Source organism: Ylistrum balloti, unplaced genomic scaffold (assembly GCF_031769215.1).
Source record: "Ylistrum balloti isolate Yb309-2 unplaced genomic scaffold, AGI_CSIRO_Ybal_v1 Utg370042, whole genome shotgun sequence".
NCBI lineage: Eukaryota > Metazoa > Mollusca > Bivalvia > Pectinida > Pectinidae > Ylistrum > Ylistrum balloti.
This window is the reverse complement of record NW_026782099.1, coordinates 2,695,679-2,713,735: the sequence shown is the minus strand read 5'-3', so window position 1 is coordinate 2,713,735 and position 18,057 is coordinate 2,695,679. Positions and strand designations below refer to the sequence as shown.

At 38.7% G+C, this 18,057-nt stretch overlaps 1 protein-coding gene across 1 annotated transcript; it reads left to right on the top strand.

The window, feature by feature from the left end:
* Positions 1-6,389: 6,389 nt before the first annotated feature.
* On the top strand, positions 6,390-14,439 carry LOC132549153 (uncharacterized; the record flags this gene model as incomplete). Its single annotated transcript, XM_060213074.1, has 4 exons — positions 6,390-6,519; positions 7,632-7,697; positions 8,956-9,039; positions 10,105-14,439. Coding segments are annotated over 4 exons (1,638 nt in total), but the record flags the coding sequence as incomplete, so codon positions are not given.
* Positions 14,440-18,057: the final 3,618 nt, after the last annotated feature.

Here is an 18,057-nt window from a genome sequence, read left to right as displayed (position 1 = left end):
TCTCTGTCCTACAATGTAGGTACTCCTATACCACTAACACATTAGTCTGTCTCTGTCCTACAATGTAGGTACTCCTATACACTTTAGTCTGTCTCTGTCCTACAATGTAGGTACTCCTATACCACTAACACATTAGTCTGTCTCTGTCCTACAATGTAGGTACTCCTATACCACTAACACATTAGTCTGTCTCTGTCCTACAATGTAGGTACTCCTATACCACTAACACATTAGTCTGTCTCTGTCCTACAATGTAGGTACTCCTATACCACTAACACATTAGTCTGTCTCTGTCCTACAATGTAGGTACTCCTATACCACTAACACATTAGTCTGTCTCTGTCCTACAATGTAGGTACTCCTATACCACTAACACATTAGTCTGTCTCTGTCCTACAATGTAGGTACTCCTATACCACTAACACATTAGTCTGTCTCTGTCCTACAATGTAGGTACTCCTATACCACTAACACATTAGTCTGTCTCTGTCCTACAATGTAGGTACTCCTCTATACCACTAACACATTACTCTGTCTCTGTCCTACAATGTAGGTACTCCTATACCACTAACACATTACTCTGTCTCTGTCCTACAATGTAGGTACTCCTATACCACTAACACATTACTCTGTCTCTGTCCTACAATGTAGGTACTCCTATACCACTAACACATTACTCTGTCTCTGTCCTACAATGTAGGTACTCCTATACCACTAACACATTAGTCTGTCTCTGTCCTACAATGTAGGTACTCCTATACCACTAACACATTAGTCTGTCTCTGTCCTACAATGTAGGTACTCCTATACCACTAACACATTAGTCTGTCTCTGTCCTACAATGTAGGTACTCCTATACCACTAACACATTAGTCTGTCTCTGTCCTACAATGTAGGTACTCCTATACCACTAACACATTAGTCTGTCTCTGTCCTACAATGTAGGTACTCCTATACCACTAACACATTAGTCTGTCTCTGTCCTACAATGTAGGTACTCCTATACCACTAACACATTAGTCTGTCTCTGTCCTACAATGTAGGTACTCCTATACCACTAACACATTACACAATTAGTACTCCTATCTAACTTAGTCTGTCTCTACAATGTAGGTACTCCTATACCACTAACACATTAGTCTGTCTCTGTCCTACAATGTAGGTACTCCTATACCACTAACACATTAGTCTGTCTCTGTCCTACAATGTAGGTACTCCTATACCACTAACACATTAGTCTGTCTCTGTCCTACAATGTAGGTACTCCTATACCACTAACACATTAGTCTGTCTCTGTCCTACAATGTAGGTACTCCTATACCACTAACACATTAGTCTGTCTCTGTCCTACAATTAGGTACTCCTATACCACTAACACATTAGTCTCTAACACATTAGTCTGTCTCTGTCTGACAATGTAGGTACTCCTATACCACTACAATGTAGGTACTCCTATACCACTAACACATTAGTCTGTCTCTGTCCTACAATGTAGGTACTCCTATACCACTAACACATTAGTCTGTCTCTGTCCTACAATGTAGGTACTCCTATACCACTAACACATTAGTCTCTGTCCTACAATGTAGGTACTCCTATACCACTAACACATTAGTCTGTCTCTGTCCTACAATGTAGGTACTCCTATACCACTAACACATTAGTCTGTCTCTGTCCTACAATGTAGGTACTCCTATACCACTAACACATTAGTCTGTCTCTGTCCTACAATGTAGGTACTCCTATACCACTAACACATTAGTCTGTCTCTGTCCTACAATGTAGGTACTCCTATACCACTAACACATTAGTCTGTCTCTGTCCTACAATGTAGGTACTCCTATATAACTTACACATTAGTCTGTCTCTGTCCTACAATGTAGGTACTCCTATACCACTAACACATCAGTCTGTCTCTCTCCTACAATGTAGGTACTCCTATACCACTAACATATTAGTCTGTCTCTGTCCTACAATGTAGGTACTGCTATACAACTTACACATTAGTCTGTCTCTGTCCTACAATGTCGGTACTCCTATACAACTTACACATTAGTCTGTCTCTGTCCTACAATGTAGGTACTCCTATACAACTTACACATTAGTCTGTCTCTGTCCTACAATGTAGGTACTCCTATACCACTAACACATTAGTCTGTCTCTGTCCTACAATGTAGGTACTCCTATACCACTAACACATTAGTCTGTCTCTGTCCTACAATGTAGGTACTCCTATACCACTAACACATTAGTCTGTCTCTGTCCTACAATGTAGGTACTCCTATACAACTTACACATTAGTCTGTCTCTGTCCTACAATGTAGGTACTCCTATACAACTTACACATTAGTCTGTCTCTGTCCTACAATGTAGGTACTCCTATACCACTAACACATTAGTCTGTCTCTGTCCTACAATGTAGGTACTCCTATACCACTAACACATTAGTCTGTCTCTGTCCTACAATGTAGGTACTCCTATACCACTAACACATTAGTCTGTCTCTGTCCTACAATGTAGGTACTCCTATACAACTTACACATTAGTCTGTCTCTGTCCTACAATGTAGGTACTCCTATACCACTAACACATTAGTCTGTCTCTGTCCTACAATGTAGGTACTCCTATACCACTAACACATTAGTCTGTCTCTGTCCTACAATGTAGGTACTCCTATACCACTAACACATTAGTCTGTCTCTGTCCTACAATGTAGGTACTCCTATACCACTAACACATTAGTCTGTCCTACTGTAGGTACTCTGTCTGTCTCTGTCCTACAATGTAGGTACTCCTATACCACTAACACATTAGTCTGTCTCTGTCCTACAATGTAGGTACTCCTATACCACTAACACATTAGTCTGTCTCTGTCCTACAATGTAGGTACTCCTATACCACTAACACATTACTCTGTCTCTGTCCTACAATGTAGGTACTCCTATACCACTAACACATTACTCTGTCTCTGTCCTACAATGTAGGTACTCCTATACCACTAACACATTACTCTGTCTCTGTCCTACAATGTAGGTACTCCTATACCACTAACACATTACTCTGTCTCTGTCCTACAATGTAGGTACTCCTATACCACTAACACATTACTCTGTCTACAATGTACCATACCAAACACATTAGTCTGTCTCTGTCCTACAATGTAGGTACTCCTATACCACTAACACATTAGTCTGTCTCTGTCCTACAATGTAGGTACTCCTATACCACTAACACATTAGTCTGTCTCTGTCCTACAATGTAGGTACTCCTATACCACTAACACATTAGTCTGTCTCTGTCCTACAATGTAGGTACTCCTATACCACTAACACATTAGTCTGTCTCTGTCCTACAATGTAGGTACTCACATTAGTCTGTCTCTGTCCTACAATGTAGGTACTCCTATTACCATACTAACACATTAGTCTGTCTCTGTCCTACAATGTAGGTACTCCTATACCACTAACACATTAGTCTGTCTCTGTCCTACAATGTAAGTACTCATATACCACTAACACATTAGTCTGTCTCTGTCCTACAATGTAGGTACTCCTATACCACTTACACATTTAGTCTGTCTCTGTCCTACAATGTAGGTACTCCTATACCACTAACACATTAGTCTGTCTCTGTCCTACAATGTAGGTACTCCTATACCACTAACACATTAGTCTGTCTCTGTCCTACAATGTAGGTACTCCTATACCACTAACACATTAGTCTGTCTCTGTCCTACAATGTAGGTACTCCTATACCACTAACACATTAGTCTGTCTCTGTCCTACAATGTAGGTACTCCTATACCACTAACACATTAGTCTGTCTCTGTCCTACAATGTAGGTACTCCTATACCACTAACACATTAGTCTGTCTCTGTCCTACAATGTAGGTACTCCTATACCACTAACACATTAGTCTGTCTCTGTCCTACAATGTAGGTACTCTCTATACCACTAACACATTAGTCTGTCTCTGTCCTACAATGTAGGTACTCCTATACCACTAACACATTAGTCTGTCTCTGTCCTACAATGTAGGTACTCCTATACCACTAACACATTAGTCTGTCTCTGTCCTACAATGTAGGTACTCCTATACCACTAACACATTAGTCTGTCTCTGTCCTACAATGTAGGTACTCCTATACAACTTACACATTAGTCTGTCTCTGTCCTACAATGTAGGTACTCCTATACCACTCACACATTAGTCTGTCTCTGTCCTACAATGTAGGTACTCCTATACCACTAACACATTAGTCTGTCTCTGTCCTACAATGTAGGTACTCCTATACCACTAACACATTAGTCTGTCTCTGTCCTACAATGTAGGTACTCCTATACCACTAACACATTAGTCTGTCTCTGTCCTACAATGTAGGTAGTCCTATACAACTTACACATTAGTCTGTCTCTGTCCTACAATGTACTCCTATACACTTACACATTAGTCTGTCTCTGTCCTACAATGTAGGTACTCCTATACCACTAACACATTAGTCTGTCTCTGTCCTACAATGTAGGTACTCCTATACCACTAACACATTAGTCTGTCTCTGTCCTACAATGTAGGTACTCCTATACCACTAACACATTAGTCTGTCTCTGTCCTACAATGTAGGTACTCCTATACCACTAACACATTAGTCTGTCTCTGTCCTACAATGTAGGTACTCCTATACAACTTACACATTAGTCTGTCTCTGTCCTACAATGTAGGTACTCCTATACCACTAACACATTAGTCTGTCTCTGTCCTACAATGTAGGTACTCCTATACCACTAACACATTAGTCTGTCTCTGTCCTACAATGTAGGTACTCCTATACCACTAACACATTAGTCTGTCTCTGTCCTACAATGTAGGTACTCCTATACCACTAACACATTAGTCTGTCTCTGTCCTACAATGTAGGTACTCCTATACCACTAACACATTACTCTGTCTCTGTCCTACAATGTAGGTACTCCTGTACAACTTACACATTAGTCTGTCTCTGTCCTACAATGTAGGTACTCCTATACCACTAACACATTAGTCTGTCTCTGTCCTACAATGTAGGTACTCCTATACCACTAACACATTAGTCTGTCTCTGTCCTACAATGTAGGTACTCCTATACCACTAACACATTAGTCTGTCTCTGTCCTACAATGTAGGTACTCCTATACCACTAACACATTAGTGTGTCTCTGTCCTACAATGTAGGTACTCCTATACCACTAACACATTAGTCTGTCTCTGTCCTGCAATGTAGGTACTCCTATACCACTAACACATTACTCTGTCTCTGTCCTACAATGTAGGTACTCCTATACCACTAACACATTAGTCTGTCTCTGTCCTACAATGTAGGTACTCCTATACCACTAACACATTAGTCTGTCTCTGTCCTACAATGTAGGTACTCCTATACCACTAACACATTAGTCTGTCTCTGTCCTACAATGTAGGTACTCCTATACCACTAACACATTAGTCTGTCTCTGTCCTACAATGTAGGTACTCCTATACCACTAACACATTAGTCTGTCTCTGTCCTACAATGTAGGTACTCCTATACCACTAACACATTAGTGTGTCTCTGTCCTACAATGTAGGTACTCCTATACCACTAACACATTAGTCTGTCTCTGTCCTGCAATGTAGGTACTCCTATACCACTAACACATTACTCTGTCTCTGTCCTACAATGTAGGTACTCCTATACCACTAACACATTAGTATGTCTCTGTCCTACAATGTAGGTACTCCTATACCACTAACACATTAATCTGTCTCTGTCCTACAATGTAGGTACTCCTATACCACTAACACATTACTCTGTCACTGTCCTACAATGTAGGTACTCCTATACCACTAACACATTAGTCTGTCTCTGTCCTACAATGTAGGTACTCCTATACCACTAACACATTACTCTGTCTCCCTACAATGTAGGTACTCCTATACAACTTACACATTAGTCTGTCTCCTGGGACAAGGGGATACAAAATTTCCTCTTAACACTGACACTGACCTATTTTTTAAGGTCACAGACGTCAGATATATTTAAAACATTAAAGAATCTTTTTCTGAAGTTTCACAATACTCAAGAGTCTGGATATTATTCCAGCTGGAACACATACCTGTAGTGTATTGCTACTAAAAGTGACCTTTAATTTCTCAGACTGGATTTATTGAAGTCATACACCACTTCTTGTAACCCAAAGTATCAGGAGCAATCTCTGTTATATTTGAACCTAGCCGTCATTTTTTATGTACTTTATGATAATTTTTGCATTCCTGTTTTAAGATCTGTGCGAGTCTCTGGGCCTCTTATATTCTAGTGAGTTTGTGGTGTGGTATATGTTTAAATAGATTGAGTATGAGGTGGTATATTTTTCAGTGTATTGAATGTGAGGTACCTCCTTATAAAGACCAAGAACTGTTAGGAGCTAGAGAAGTGATCATCAGGATTCATGATAAACAGAAGTCTATGGTGGCTGCATATAACTTCATGTACAAAGAAAATGAGGGTAAGATTGAACTTCAGTGCTAACTGAGCTCAAAAATGTAACATTGCATATCAAGAAAGTGGGGAAACTTTTGACTTTAGGGCTTACTGAGCCCTTCACATGTAACTTGACATATCATGAAAATGAGGGTATGTTTTTCAGCTTTAAAGCTTTGGGGAAACATATAGTCAAGTGATTTTCCAGTTGATAACACACATTTGGTTGGAGCATTATGTTTACACTGTACATGATGTAACATTGAGTACAAGTGTGAATATGTATTTACATAATCTTTTCAAAATTAAACCCTTCTATGAGAACTCAAGGTTTTCAAAGTGATGATGAGTATATGTGATTAATAATATTTTTATTTTTTTTTGGTGATCTGATTTTGTAACATATTTTACTTCTTCCTGGAAAACACCTGAACTGATTTCAATGAAATTTTACAAAAATCTTCCATGGCTAAAGGCACACTAAATTTGTAAAGTATATGGTATTTGACCCCAGGTCTCTGAGAGGCAGAGCCAAAAAGGGTCAGATCCCAAGTAGAATGGAAAGGCCATCAATTACCAAATTGTAAATTTCAACACTCTAGGTTCTCACATATCCCCTTGGGAAGGAGGTGAAATTTACTATAGTTTATATAGGTAGATAACATTTTTGAGTGTAATTTGTATATTTTCATTTAGAAATAGTTCAAACTTGGTTAGAATTATTAGTATAAGCTGACAGTTTGGTGAGGTGAACTTATTGACCTCAGCTATCCCCCAGGGACTGATAGGTGGGGCCAAAAATGGGTCACATTGACTGAAATTTCAAAAATCTTCTTCTCGACACCCAGATAAAGTAGAACCAAATACTCTTCTTTGATGGAAGTTTCTTAAGGTGTTTTACAAAAATTATGAATTTCATGATTCCAAGGTAGGAAAATTCAATTTTTTAGTGTAATTTCTTTTAATTTAAACTTAGTTAGAAGCCTTAGCATGGAATAGCAGTTAATATTATGCAAAGTTAATGTTTGCATTATGTGTACAATGTAGTTAAAGATATCTTACTTTTCTGTGACATGTTACAAGAAGCATTGTGACTCAGGTAACAGTAAAGGCCCTGGGGCCTCTTGATTTTTTTAGAAACAGTGATGGCAAAGAAACGAAAGATGGCAGTCGAATATTGTGCTCCCCCAGAGTTACTTCTAGGTATGTGTCACTTTTTTATGATAATTACATTGTATGTGCTATATGTAAAATTGCAAACAGGGTAAGTTCTGACGGTGTATAAAATTGTATGTTGGGTGAGGACTAACAGTGTATAAAATTATATGTTGAGTGAGGCCTAACAGTGTATAAAATTGTATTTTGAGTGAGGCCTAACAGTGTATAAAATTGTATGTTGAGTGAGGCCTAACAGTGAATAATTGGTATGTAGGGTAAGTCCTGACAGTGTAAAAAATTGTATGCAAGGTAAGTCTTGACAGTGTATAAAATTGTATGTAGGGTTAGTAGTGACCAAGAAGAACTTTGTATGGAGGGTGAGTCCTGACAGAGTATAGAATTGTATGTTGAATGATGCCTGACAGTGAATAATTTGTATGTAAGATTAGGCCTGACAGTGTAAAACATTGTATGTAGGGTGAGTCCTGACAGTGTATAAAATTGTATGCTGGGTGAGTCATGACAGTATATAGCAGTGATGTAGGGTGAAAGCTGACAGTGTATAACAGTGATGAGGGATGAAATCTGAGAGTGTATAACAGTGATGAAGGATGAAACCTGAGTGTGTATAACAGTGATGAATGATGAAACCTGAAAGTGTATAACAGTGATGAGGGATGAAACCTGAGCGTGTATAACAGTGATGAATGATGAAACCTGAAAGTGTATAACAGTGATGAGGGATGAAACCTCTGATGAATGATGAAACCTGAAAGTGTATAACAGTGATGAGGGATGAAACCTGACAGTGTATAACAGTGATGAGGGATGAAACCTGACAGTGTATAACAGTGATGAGGGATGAAATCTGAGAGTGTATAACAGTGATGAGGGATGAAACCTGAGCGTGTATAACAGTGATGAATGATGAAACCTGAAAGTGTATAACAGTGATGAGGGATGAAACCTGAGAGTGTATAACAGTGATGAATGATGAAACCTGAGCGTGTATAACAGTGATGAGGGATGAAACCTGAGAGTGTATAACAGTGATGAGGGATGAAACCTGAAAGTGTATAACAGTGATGAGGGATGAAACCTGAGAGTGTATAATAGTGATGAGGGATGAAACCTGAGAGTGTATAACAGTGATGAAGGATGAAACCTGAGTGTGTATAACAGTGATGAAGGTTGAAACCTGACAATGTATGTAGAATGAGTTTAGAATAAATTCTACATTATAATCATATCATTTCATGTGTATGGTAGGAAACATGATTGTTATTACAATGGTTTATTTTAGAGTCTGGGATTGACACCAGTATCCACACTAACCAGAGACGACCTGTGCTGAAACCCTCAAGGACAAAGAAACTAGGCAGTGGAGGTTAGATAATGTTTTATCAGTGAAATTTGTTTCAATTCCACCTTCTAATTGGCTCATATATCATGAATCATGATAACACAGCTATAGATATATAAATATAAGTGAAGGAAGGTGTTGACTAATAACTTATTTTTATGTTTCTGTGTGTGTGTCCATGATAACTTAGTGTCATGAACCCATGTACATATTTACTTTATATTCACACATGATTTTGTTGATCATTGGTCAAGGTTTAAGGTCAAAAGTCATCCTTTACTGCTTTTGAATTTCAAACCATGTGTAAAAAATATCGCATGAACCCTTTAATTGGTCGAAGGTCAAATGTCATCCTTGACCAATTAAAAAAAAATAAATGTATACAAAAAAACCCCTTGGGATTGGGAATTGGGGGGTAGGGGGATATTACATCTCTTGGAGTCCCTGCCATTAGAATTTTTTGGCTGTTATGATATAAATAACAATAACCCAGCTTCTATTTGCCTTTCATATTATAAATCATGATAACATGGCTGATAGTAACCTGTTATAATATAAATCATGATAACATGGCTGATAGTAACCTGTTATAATATAAATCATGATAACATGGCTGATAATAACCTGTTATAATATAAATCATGATAACATGGCTGATAGTAACCTGTTATAATATAAATCATGATAACATGGCTGATAGTAACCTGTTATAATATAAATCATAACATGGCTGATAATAACCTGTTATAATATAAATCATGATAACATGGCTGATAATAACCTGTTATAATATAAATCATGATAACATGGCTGATAATAACCTGTTATAATATAAATCATGATAACCTGGGTTCTATTAGACTGTAATAATACATGGCTTCTAATGACCTTTTGTAATATAAATTGTAATGACACAGCTTCTGTTTGGCTGTAATAAATTATGAGACAGCTTCTCATTGGCTGTCAAAATACATATCATGATGACACAGCTTCTGATTGGCTGTTTTAATACATAGCTTCTAATTGGCTGTTATTATTTGATACTTATGGCCTTGTAAATGTTTTACTAAGTTTTCTTCTTGCATTTAGGTTTCCTGCCAAACTTCAAGTCACCATCAATGGGTAATCAGACTAGCTCTGCTACAACTGAACAAACTGTCCGTCACTACGGCGTTAATCCTCAATTACAACTTCCTCAGCCGATCGTGAAGAAGGAGCCAGTCGATACATATGGAGGAACATGTTACCAAAACATTGCTATGATCTCGGATGGAGAAGAGGTGACCAATCTCCTCACAAAAGGTCATGATCCAAACCTCCAGTCTATGTCAGGTAATGGGGCTGATCCTATTTCCTATAGTCCAGTGTCCCTTCTTTTGCCTAGTGGATCAGATGGTTCAGACAGGGACATTTCCATGGAGACCAGCTTCAACAGGCCAGCATCAACTGCCACCACTTTGGCTGGTACTGGAGGAAGCAACTATTCTCAGTCAGATGAAATGAATATTCAGAAAATCATGCGGGACCTGGTGGCTGGATCACCAGGACAAGTAACCAGTCAGCAGGTAGTCAGTGAACCCCAGAAAATGGATGAAAATTCAGTTAATGCATTGCTCCAAAGTCTTCAACAGGCTGTCATGCGCAATGCTGATGGGCAGGAAAACTCACAGCTGACATTTCCAGATGATGTGGCTCAGTTGCTAAATCAGCCCATGTTTTCCATTGGTTCTAGTCTCGACAGTAGGGACCAGGCTCCAGTCCAACCTCCCACAAATTTCCCAGTACATCATACCTTCAGCCCTGCTCTCCAGAGAACCACCCAAGACATCCAGAACATGTTGTCTGCTCAGCAACAATATCCTAGTTATGGGGGTATGGACGCTACAGAAGCTGGCGACTTGGAGACTGATGGCGATTCTCAGGCACAAGATAATGTCAGGCTTGTGTGGGATTCCAATGAAAGCCCTTGTGAAGAACAAGAGGATCTTTCTGATACAGAAGTTGATGGTGACACAGAATGGTACTGCTCACAGAGTGGTGTAGCGTCAGAGGTAATAAGAGCAGAGGCTGTACTAGTGAAGACGACACATCCAACACCATCTGCTGCAATGACAGGAAAGTCCGAAAAGACTGAAAGAAAAAATAGCAGTGAAACATGTATCAAATACACATCCGAGTCCTCAGCAGATCTTGGCAAAGAATTCAAAGACAGTAGGCAAACAAACACAGTGCAGAATGATACAAGTGATCTGGAAAAAGATACACAGATAGATCCTGGTGTCTATGCACAAGTGAAAGAGGGAGATCAGGATGGATGTCTTGAATCAAGGTCACCAAGATCTGGTGACATGGAAGGAAGAAATATGATTGAGCCTTATAAAAAGGAGACTGACAAAGCTAACCTTCAAGAAAATGTCACTGAAAGTCTGAAGAAACTGACTTTATGATATTGATTTAAAGTGTTGACTTTTTCTGCTCATTCAAGTCACTATAAAATCTCTGTCCAGTAAACCCACGTTACTGGCAGAATCATGCTGGGTATTCTTTGTATATAATTTTCAACATAGCATTGTAGCAGACTTTCTTGACAATTTCCCTGATTTTTTATTTTCTAAGAAAGGTTGATTATGTGACTGGTCCAGCCCTGGTCAGTGTGGCTCTTTGACTGTTGAGCACTTGGTCAATGTGACTAGCCCACTAATGGTCAGTTTTACTAAGTGATTTGTCCACTAACGTGCTATGATGATGTGTGCTAGATTTCCCCCTTGAATAATGACCAGTTCACCTTCCTATCACACATTATCAGTTTTTTCTATAATAACTGATGACTAAGGTACATGAGTTGTACAGCTGATACAAGATCTACAATGTTACATCAGTAGACCTGTAACCTACACTGTGACATCAGTAGACCTGTAACCTACACTGTTACATCAGTAGTCCTGTAACCTACACTGTTACATCAGTAGACCTGTAACCTACACTGTGACATCAGTAGACCTGTAACCTACACTGTTACATCAGTAGACCTGTAACCTACACTGTGACATCAGTAGACCTGTAACCTACACTGTGACATCAGTAGACCTGTAACCTACACTGTTACATCAGTAGACCTGTAACCTACACTGTGACATCAGTAGACCTGTAACCTACACTGTTACATCAGTAGACCTGTAACCTTCACTGTGACATCAGTAGACCTGTAACCTACACTGTGACATCAGTAGCCTGTAACCTACACTTTTAGATCAGTAGACCTGTAACCTACACTGTTACATCAGTAGACCTTTAACCTACACTGTGACATCAGTAGACCTGTAACCTACACTGTTACATCAGTAGACCTGTAACCTACACTGTGACATCAGTAGACCTGTAATCTACACTGTTACATCAGTAGACCTGTAACCTACACTGTGACATCAGTAGACCTGTAACCTACACTGTGACATCAGTAGACCTGTAACCTACACTGTTACATCAGTAGACCTTTAACCTACACTGTGACATCAGTAGACCTTTAACCTACACTGTTACATCAGTAGACCTGTAACCTACACTGTGACATCAGTAGCCTGTAACCTACACTGTTAGATCAGTAGACCTGTAACCTACACTGTGACATCAGTAGACCTGTAACCTACACTGTTACATCAGTAGACCTGTAACCTACACTGTGACATCAGTAGACCTGTAACCTACACTGTTACATCAGTAGACCTGTGACCTACACTGTGACATCAGTAGACCTGTAACCTACACTGTGACATCAGTAGACCTGTAACCTACACTGTGACATCAGTAGACCTTTAACCTACACTGTTACATCAGTAGACCTTTAACCTACACTGTTAGATCAGTAGACCTGTAACCTACACTGTGACATCAGTAGACCTGTAACCTACACTGTGACATCAGTAGACCTGTAACCTACACTGTTACATCAGTAGACCTGTAACCTACACTGTTACATCAGTAGACCTGTAACCTACACTATGACATCAGTAGACCTGTAACCTACACTGTGACATCAGTAGACCTGTAACCTACACTGTTACATCAGTAGACCTGTAACCTACACTGTTACATCAGTAGCCTGTAACCTACACTGTTACATCAGTAGACCTTTAACCTACACTGTTACATCAGTAGACCTTTAACCTACACTGTTACATCAGTAGACCTTTAACCTACACTGTTACATCAGTAGACCTGTGACCTACACTGTTACATCAGTAGACCTGTGACCTACACTGTTACATCAGTAGACCTTTAACCTACATTGTTACATCAGTAGACCTGTAACCCACACTGTGACATCAGTAGACCTGTAACCTACACTGTTACATCAGTAGACCTTTAACCTACACTGTGACATCAGTAGACCTTTAACCTACACTGTTACATCAGTAGACCTTTAACCTACACTGTTAGATCAGTAGACCTGTAACCTACACTGTGACATCAGTAGACCTGTAACCTACACTGTTACATCAGTAGACCTTTAACCTACACTGTTACATCAGTAGACCTGTAACCTACACTGTGACATCAGTAGACCTGTAACCAATACTGTTAGATCAGTAGACCTGTAACCAACACTGTAGACCTATGATTGCTGACCTGTGGTGATTGGAAAACCTCCGTGTATTTTTATATGATTGTTAAATGTTGGATTCAAGAAAGATATATAGACTAGATGATGCCCTATCAGGTTGTTCGATGCATTTATGAAAACCATCATAGTTAAGATTTTGAATGAATTACCCTAGAATAATGTCCAACATGTGTAACACTGACACAAAACTCTGATATCATACATATTTCTGAGGTTTTGCAAATGATACAAGAATTACTATAGAAGTTTGATTAGAGTTATATTGTAAATATGGCAGCCAGTTCCAAGAATAAATGTTTATTCCACAGCTATTTAAAAATAGCTATAAATAATACGATTGTCATTTCATCTCTGCCCATGTAATGTCCATCATTTATCAACATCATTTGATCTTGTGATGATGTAAATAACACAAAATGTAATACTTATTTTAAAGATAATGGAAATATGTTATTTAACTAGAGTAAGTATAGAGTATATTTACAGTGCAGTCACTTCTGACTGGCAAATGCAGACAAACTGCTAGAAATGTTGATGAAGATGAACAGCTTTCATTGGGAGCTTTGGAGGAATGTGACTTTAATTGTATACTCTAAGCTTTCATTGAGAGCTTTGTGAACTGTAACTTAAATTTTATTTTATTTTTCCATTGAAAGTTATTATGACTGTTTTACAATTTGTTAAACATGTCTCTTGTTACAAAAGCAGCTACTTTGTTCTATGGTATATTTTGTTTGTATGATCATTAAAGTTTCATAAGATGTTGTTTTTTTTAAGAAAAAACATATTTGTACAATCATTTTCATGTGACCTGACTGGTTTCTGTTCAATAGTAACCTTCTATCTACAGATAGTTTATCTCAAATAATGTTAATAGTCTGATTTTTTCCAGGTTTTTGTGATGTCTTCAAAATGTTGATTCAAATGATATGAAACTGAATCACTGTAATTCCGTGATAAAATTTGAATTTTTTAAGATTAATTAAGCAAAGTACCTCAAGTAAAATATTTACTAACTGGGGTGGTATTTTCTCACCTATCTATCAGTACTCATGCTGTGATATGTTGCCAGTTGTAATACCTTCTAGATTACCAAGCGAATTATTCTCTATGCTACTGACGGTAATACGCTGTATTTATCTACAACATGTTGCTGAATTTGTCTTCCAGGATCTAGATAGGACTGTGCAACCATTCAGACACTATGCTTATACATGTATATGGCCTATGGGATACATCAGGAAATGTAAATGCCTGTATGCAAACAAGTGGTAAAATTATGCTTGAATAGCATTTCTCTGTAAAGTATAACGTATTCTAAAAAATGCCCTAAAATGTCTCAAATTTAACTTATTTTATCTCCAGTTAGGAACACCTCAGATCCAATAACATCCCAGTCATAGATAACCATTTAACATTGTTTTTATTATTAATTTATCTTTGCTAACTTCTCTTTCTATGAATACTTTTAGATATGTTCCTATCACAAACATCTTTGATATCTTCCCTCTGTAAACACCTAAGCATCCATGTCTATAAAATAATGCCATGATAACCTTTATCACCTTTGATATCTTCCCTCAATAAACACCTTCGCATCCATGTCTAGAACATAACCCAATGATACCTTTGTCTAAGGACCAGTGTGATATGCTCTATAGTTATATATATTCTGGTGTTGCTGAGGAAACCCTGGGTGTGTAAGGGATACTTACAGACACAAAATAAACAAAATGAGAAAAATCACAGCCAAATGGAAAATTTTGACATCAAAGTCTAGTAAGAAATTAGAATAGACAAGAAGACAAAAAGCGTGATAAATATCAATAATTTTAATAAATAAACAATTTGGTTTACATAAAAATGTATGGATAAAACTTAATAACAATTACAATCAACATGATGAATATTGTTTATAAAATGAGTCTACAATAGTAACAAATTGGTAACAGAGCAGTCACTTACCACACAAGTAATCTAACGTAAATTTACCTGTAGCATATCACCATGATTACAATGGATAAAGATAACTTGGGCAGAATACCTTTTGTAAGGGAGAGGAGACACCCTACCACAAACATTTTGTGGCATGTTACATTTTTAATTTAGCAAATGGTTTCATTTTATTGTTAAAATTTTTAGATATGTATAAATGACCCCATTTGGTACAATACAAGTATGTTTTGTATACCATGTAGTTGTATAAATAAACATTGTTTACATTGTAGATTTAAAAAGAATGTTATTGATTTAGTAAGTGAACAATGAATTATAAATTTTTATGGAATACATAATATGTGCTATATTGAACATGACTTGTATGCTTTTTACACATTGTTTCATACTCTTGATGTCTGCACAAGTGGATACTGACCAAACAACTGCTACAGCTGCAGACATAAAAAGATAATTTTTTGTGTGCCAGTGTTAGTGACATGATATGAACAACTAAGTGCATTTGTGACATGGTATGAACTGGTGTCTATTTCTGTGTTAGTAAAATGGTATGAGCTAAAATCGTTCTATGTAAGTGATCATAAACTGGTGTCATATAATAAAACTGTGGCCCAGTACATAGCTAACAAACTGTGGCCCAGTACATAGCTTTACAAACTGTGGCATAGCTAACAAACTGAGGCCCAGTACATAGCTAACAAACTGTGGCCCAGTACATAGCTAACAAACTGTGGCCCAGTACATAGCTAACAAACTGTGGCCCAGTACATAGCTAACAAACTGTGGCATAGCTAACAAACTGTGGCCCAGTACATAGCTAACAAACTGTGGCCCAGTACATAGCTAACAAACTGAGGCCCAGTACATAGCTAACAAACTGAGGCCCAGTACATAGCTAACAAACTGAGGCCCAGTACATAGCTAACAAACTGTGGCCCAGTACATAGCTAACAAACTGTGGCCCAGTACATAGCTAACAAACTGAGGCCCAGTACATAGCTAACAAACTGAGGCCCAGTACATAGCTAACAAACTGTGGCCCAGTACATAGCTAACAAACTGTGGCCCAGTACATAGCTAACAAACTGTGGCCCAGTACATAGCTAACAAACTGTGGCCCAGTACATAGCTAACAAACTGTGGCCCAGTACATAGCTAACAAACTGTGGCCCAGTACATAGCTAACAAACTGTGGCCCAGTACATAGCTAACAAACTGTGGCCCAGTACATAGCTAACAAACTGTGGCCCAGTACATAGCTAACAAAACTGAGGCCCAGTACATAGCTAACAAACTGAGGCCCAGTACATAGCTAACAAACTGTGGCCCAGTACATAGCTAACAAACTGTGGCCCAGTACATAGCTAACAAACTGAGGCCCAGTACATAGCTAACAAACTGTGGCCCAGTACATAGCTAACAAACTGTGGCCCAGTACATAGCTAACAAACTGTGGCCCAGTACATAGCTAACAAAACTGAGGCCCAGTACATAGCTAACAAACTGAGGCCCAGTACATAGCTAACAAACTGTGGCCCAGTACATAGCTAACAAACTGTGGCCCAGTACATAGCTAACAAACTGTGGCCCAGTACATAGCTAACAAACTGTGGCCCAGGACATAGCTAACAAACTGTGGCCCAGTACATAGCTAACAAACTGTGGCCCAGTACATAGCTAACAAACTGTGGCCCAGTACATAGCTAACAAACTGTGGCCCAGTACATAGCTAACAAACTGTGGCCCAGTACATAGCTAACAAACTGAGGCCCAGTACATAGCTAACAAACTGAGGCCCAGTACATAGCTAACAAACTGTGGCCCAGTACATAGTTAACAAACTGTGGCCCAGTACATAGCTAACAAACTGAGGCCCAGTACATAGCTAACAAACTGTGGCCCAGTACATAGCTAACAAACTGTGGCCCAGTACATAGCTAACAAAACTGAGGCCCAGTACATAGCTAACAAACTGTGGCCCAGTACATAGCTAACAAACTGAGGCCCAGTACATAGCTAACAAACTGTGGCCCAGTACATAGCTAACAAACTGTGGCCCAGTACATAGCTAACAAACTGTGGCCCAGTACATAGCTAACAAACTGTGGCATAGCTAACAAACTGTGGCCCAGTACATAGCTAACAAACTGTGGCCCAGTACATAGCTAACAAACTGTGGCCCAGTACATAGCTAACAAACTGAGGCCCAGTACATAGCTAACAAACTGTGGCCCAGTACATAGCTAACAAACTGTGGCCCAGTACATAGCTAACAAACTGAGGCCCAGTACATAGCTAACAAACTGTGGCATAGCTAACAAACTGAGGCCCAGTACATAGCTAACAAACTGTGGCCCAGTACATAGCTAACAAACTGTGGCCCAGTACATAGCTAACAAACTGTGGCATAGCTAACAAACTGTGGCCCAGTACATAGCTAACAAACTGTGGCCCAGTACATAGCT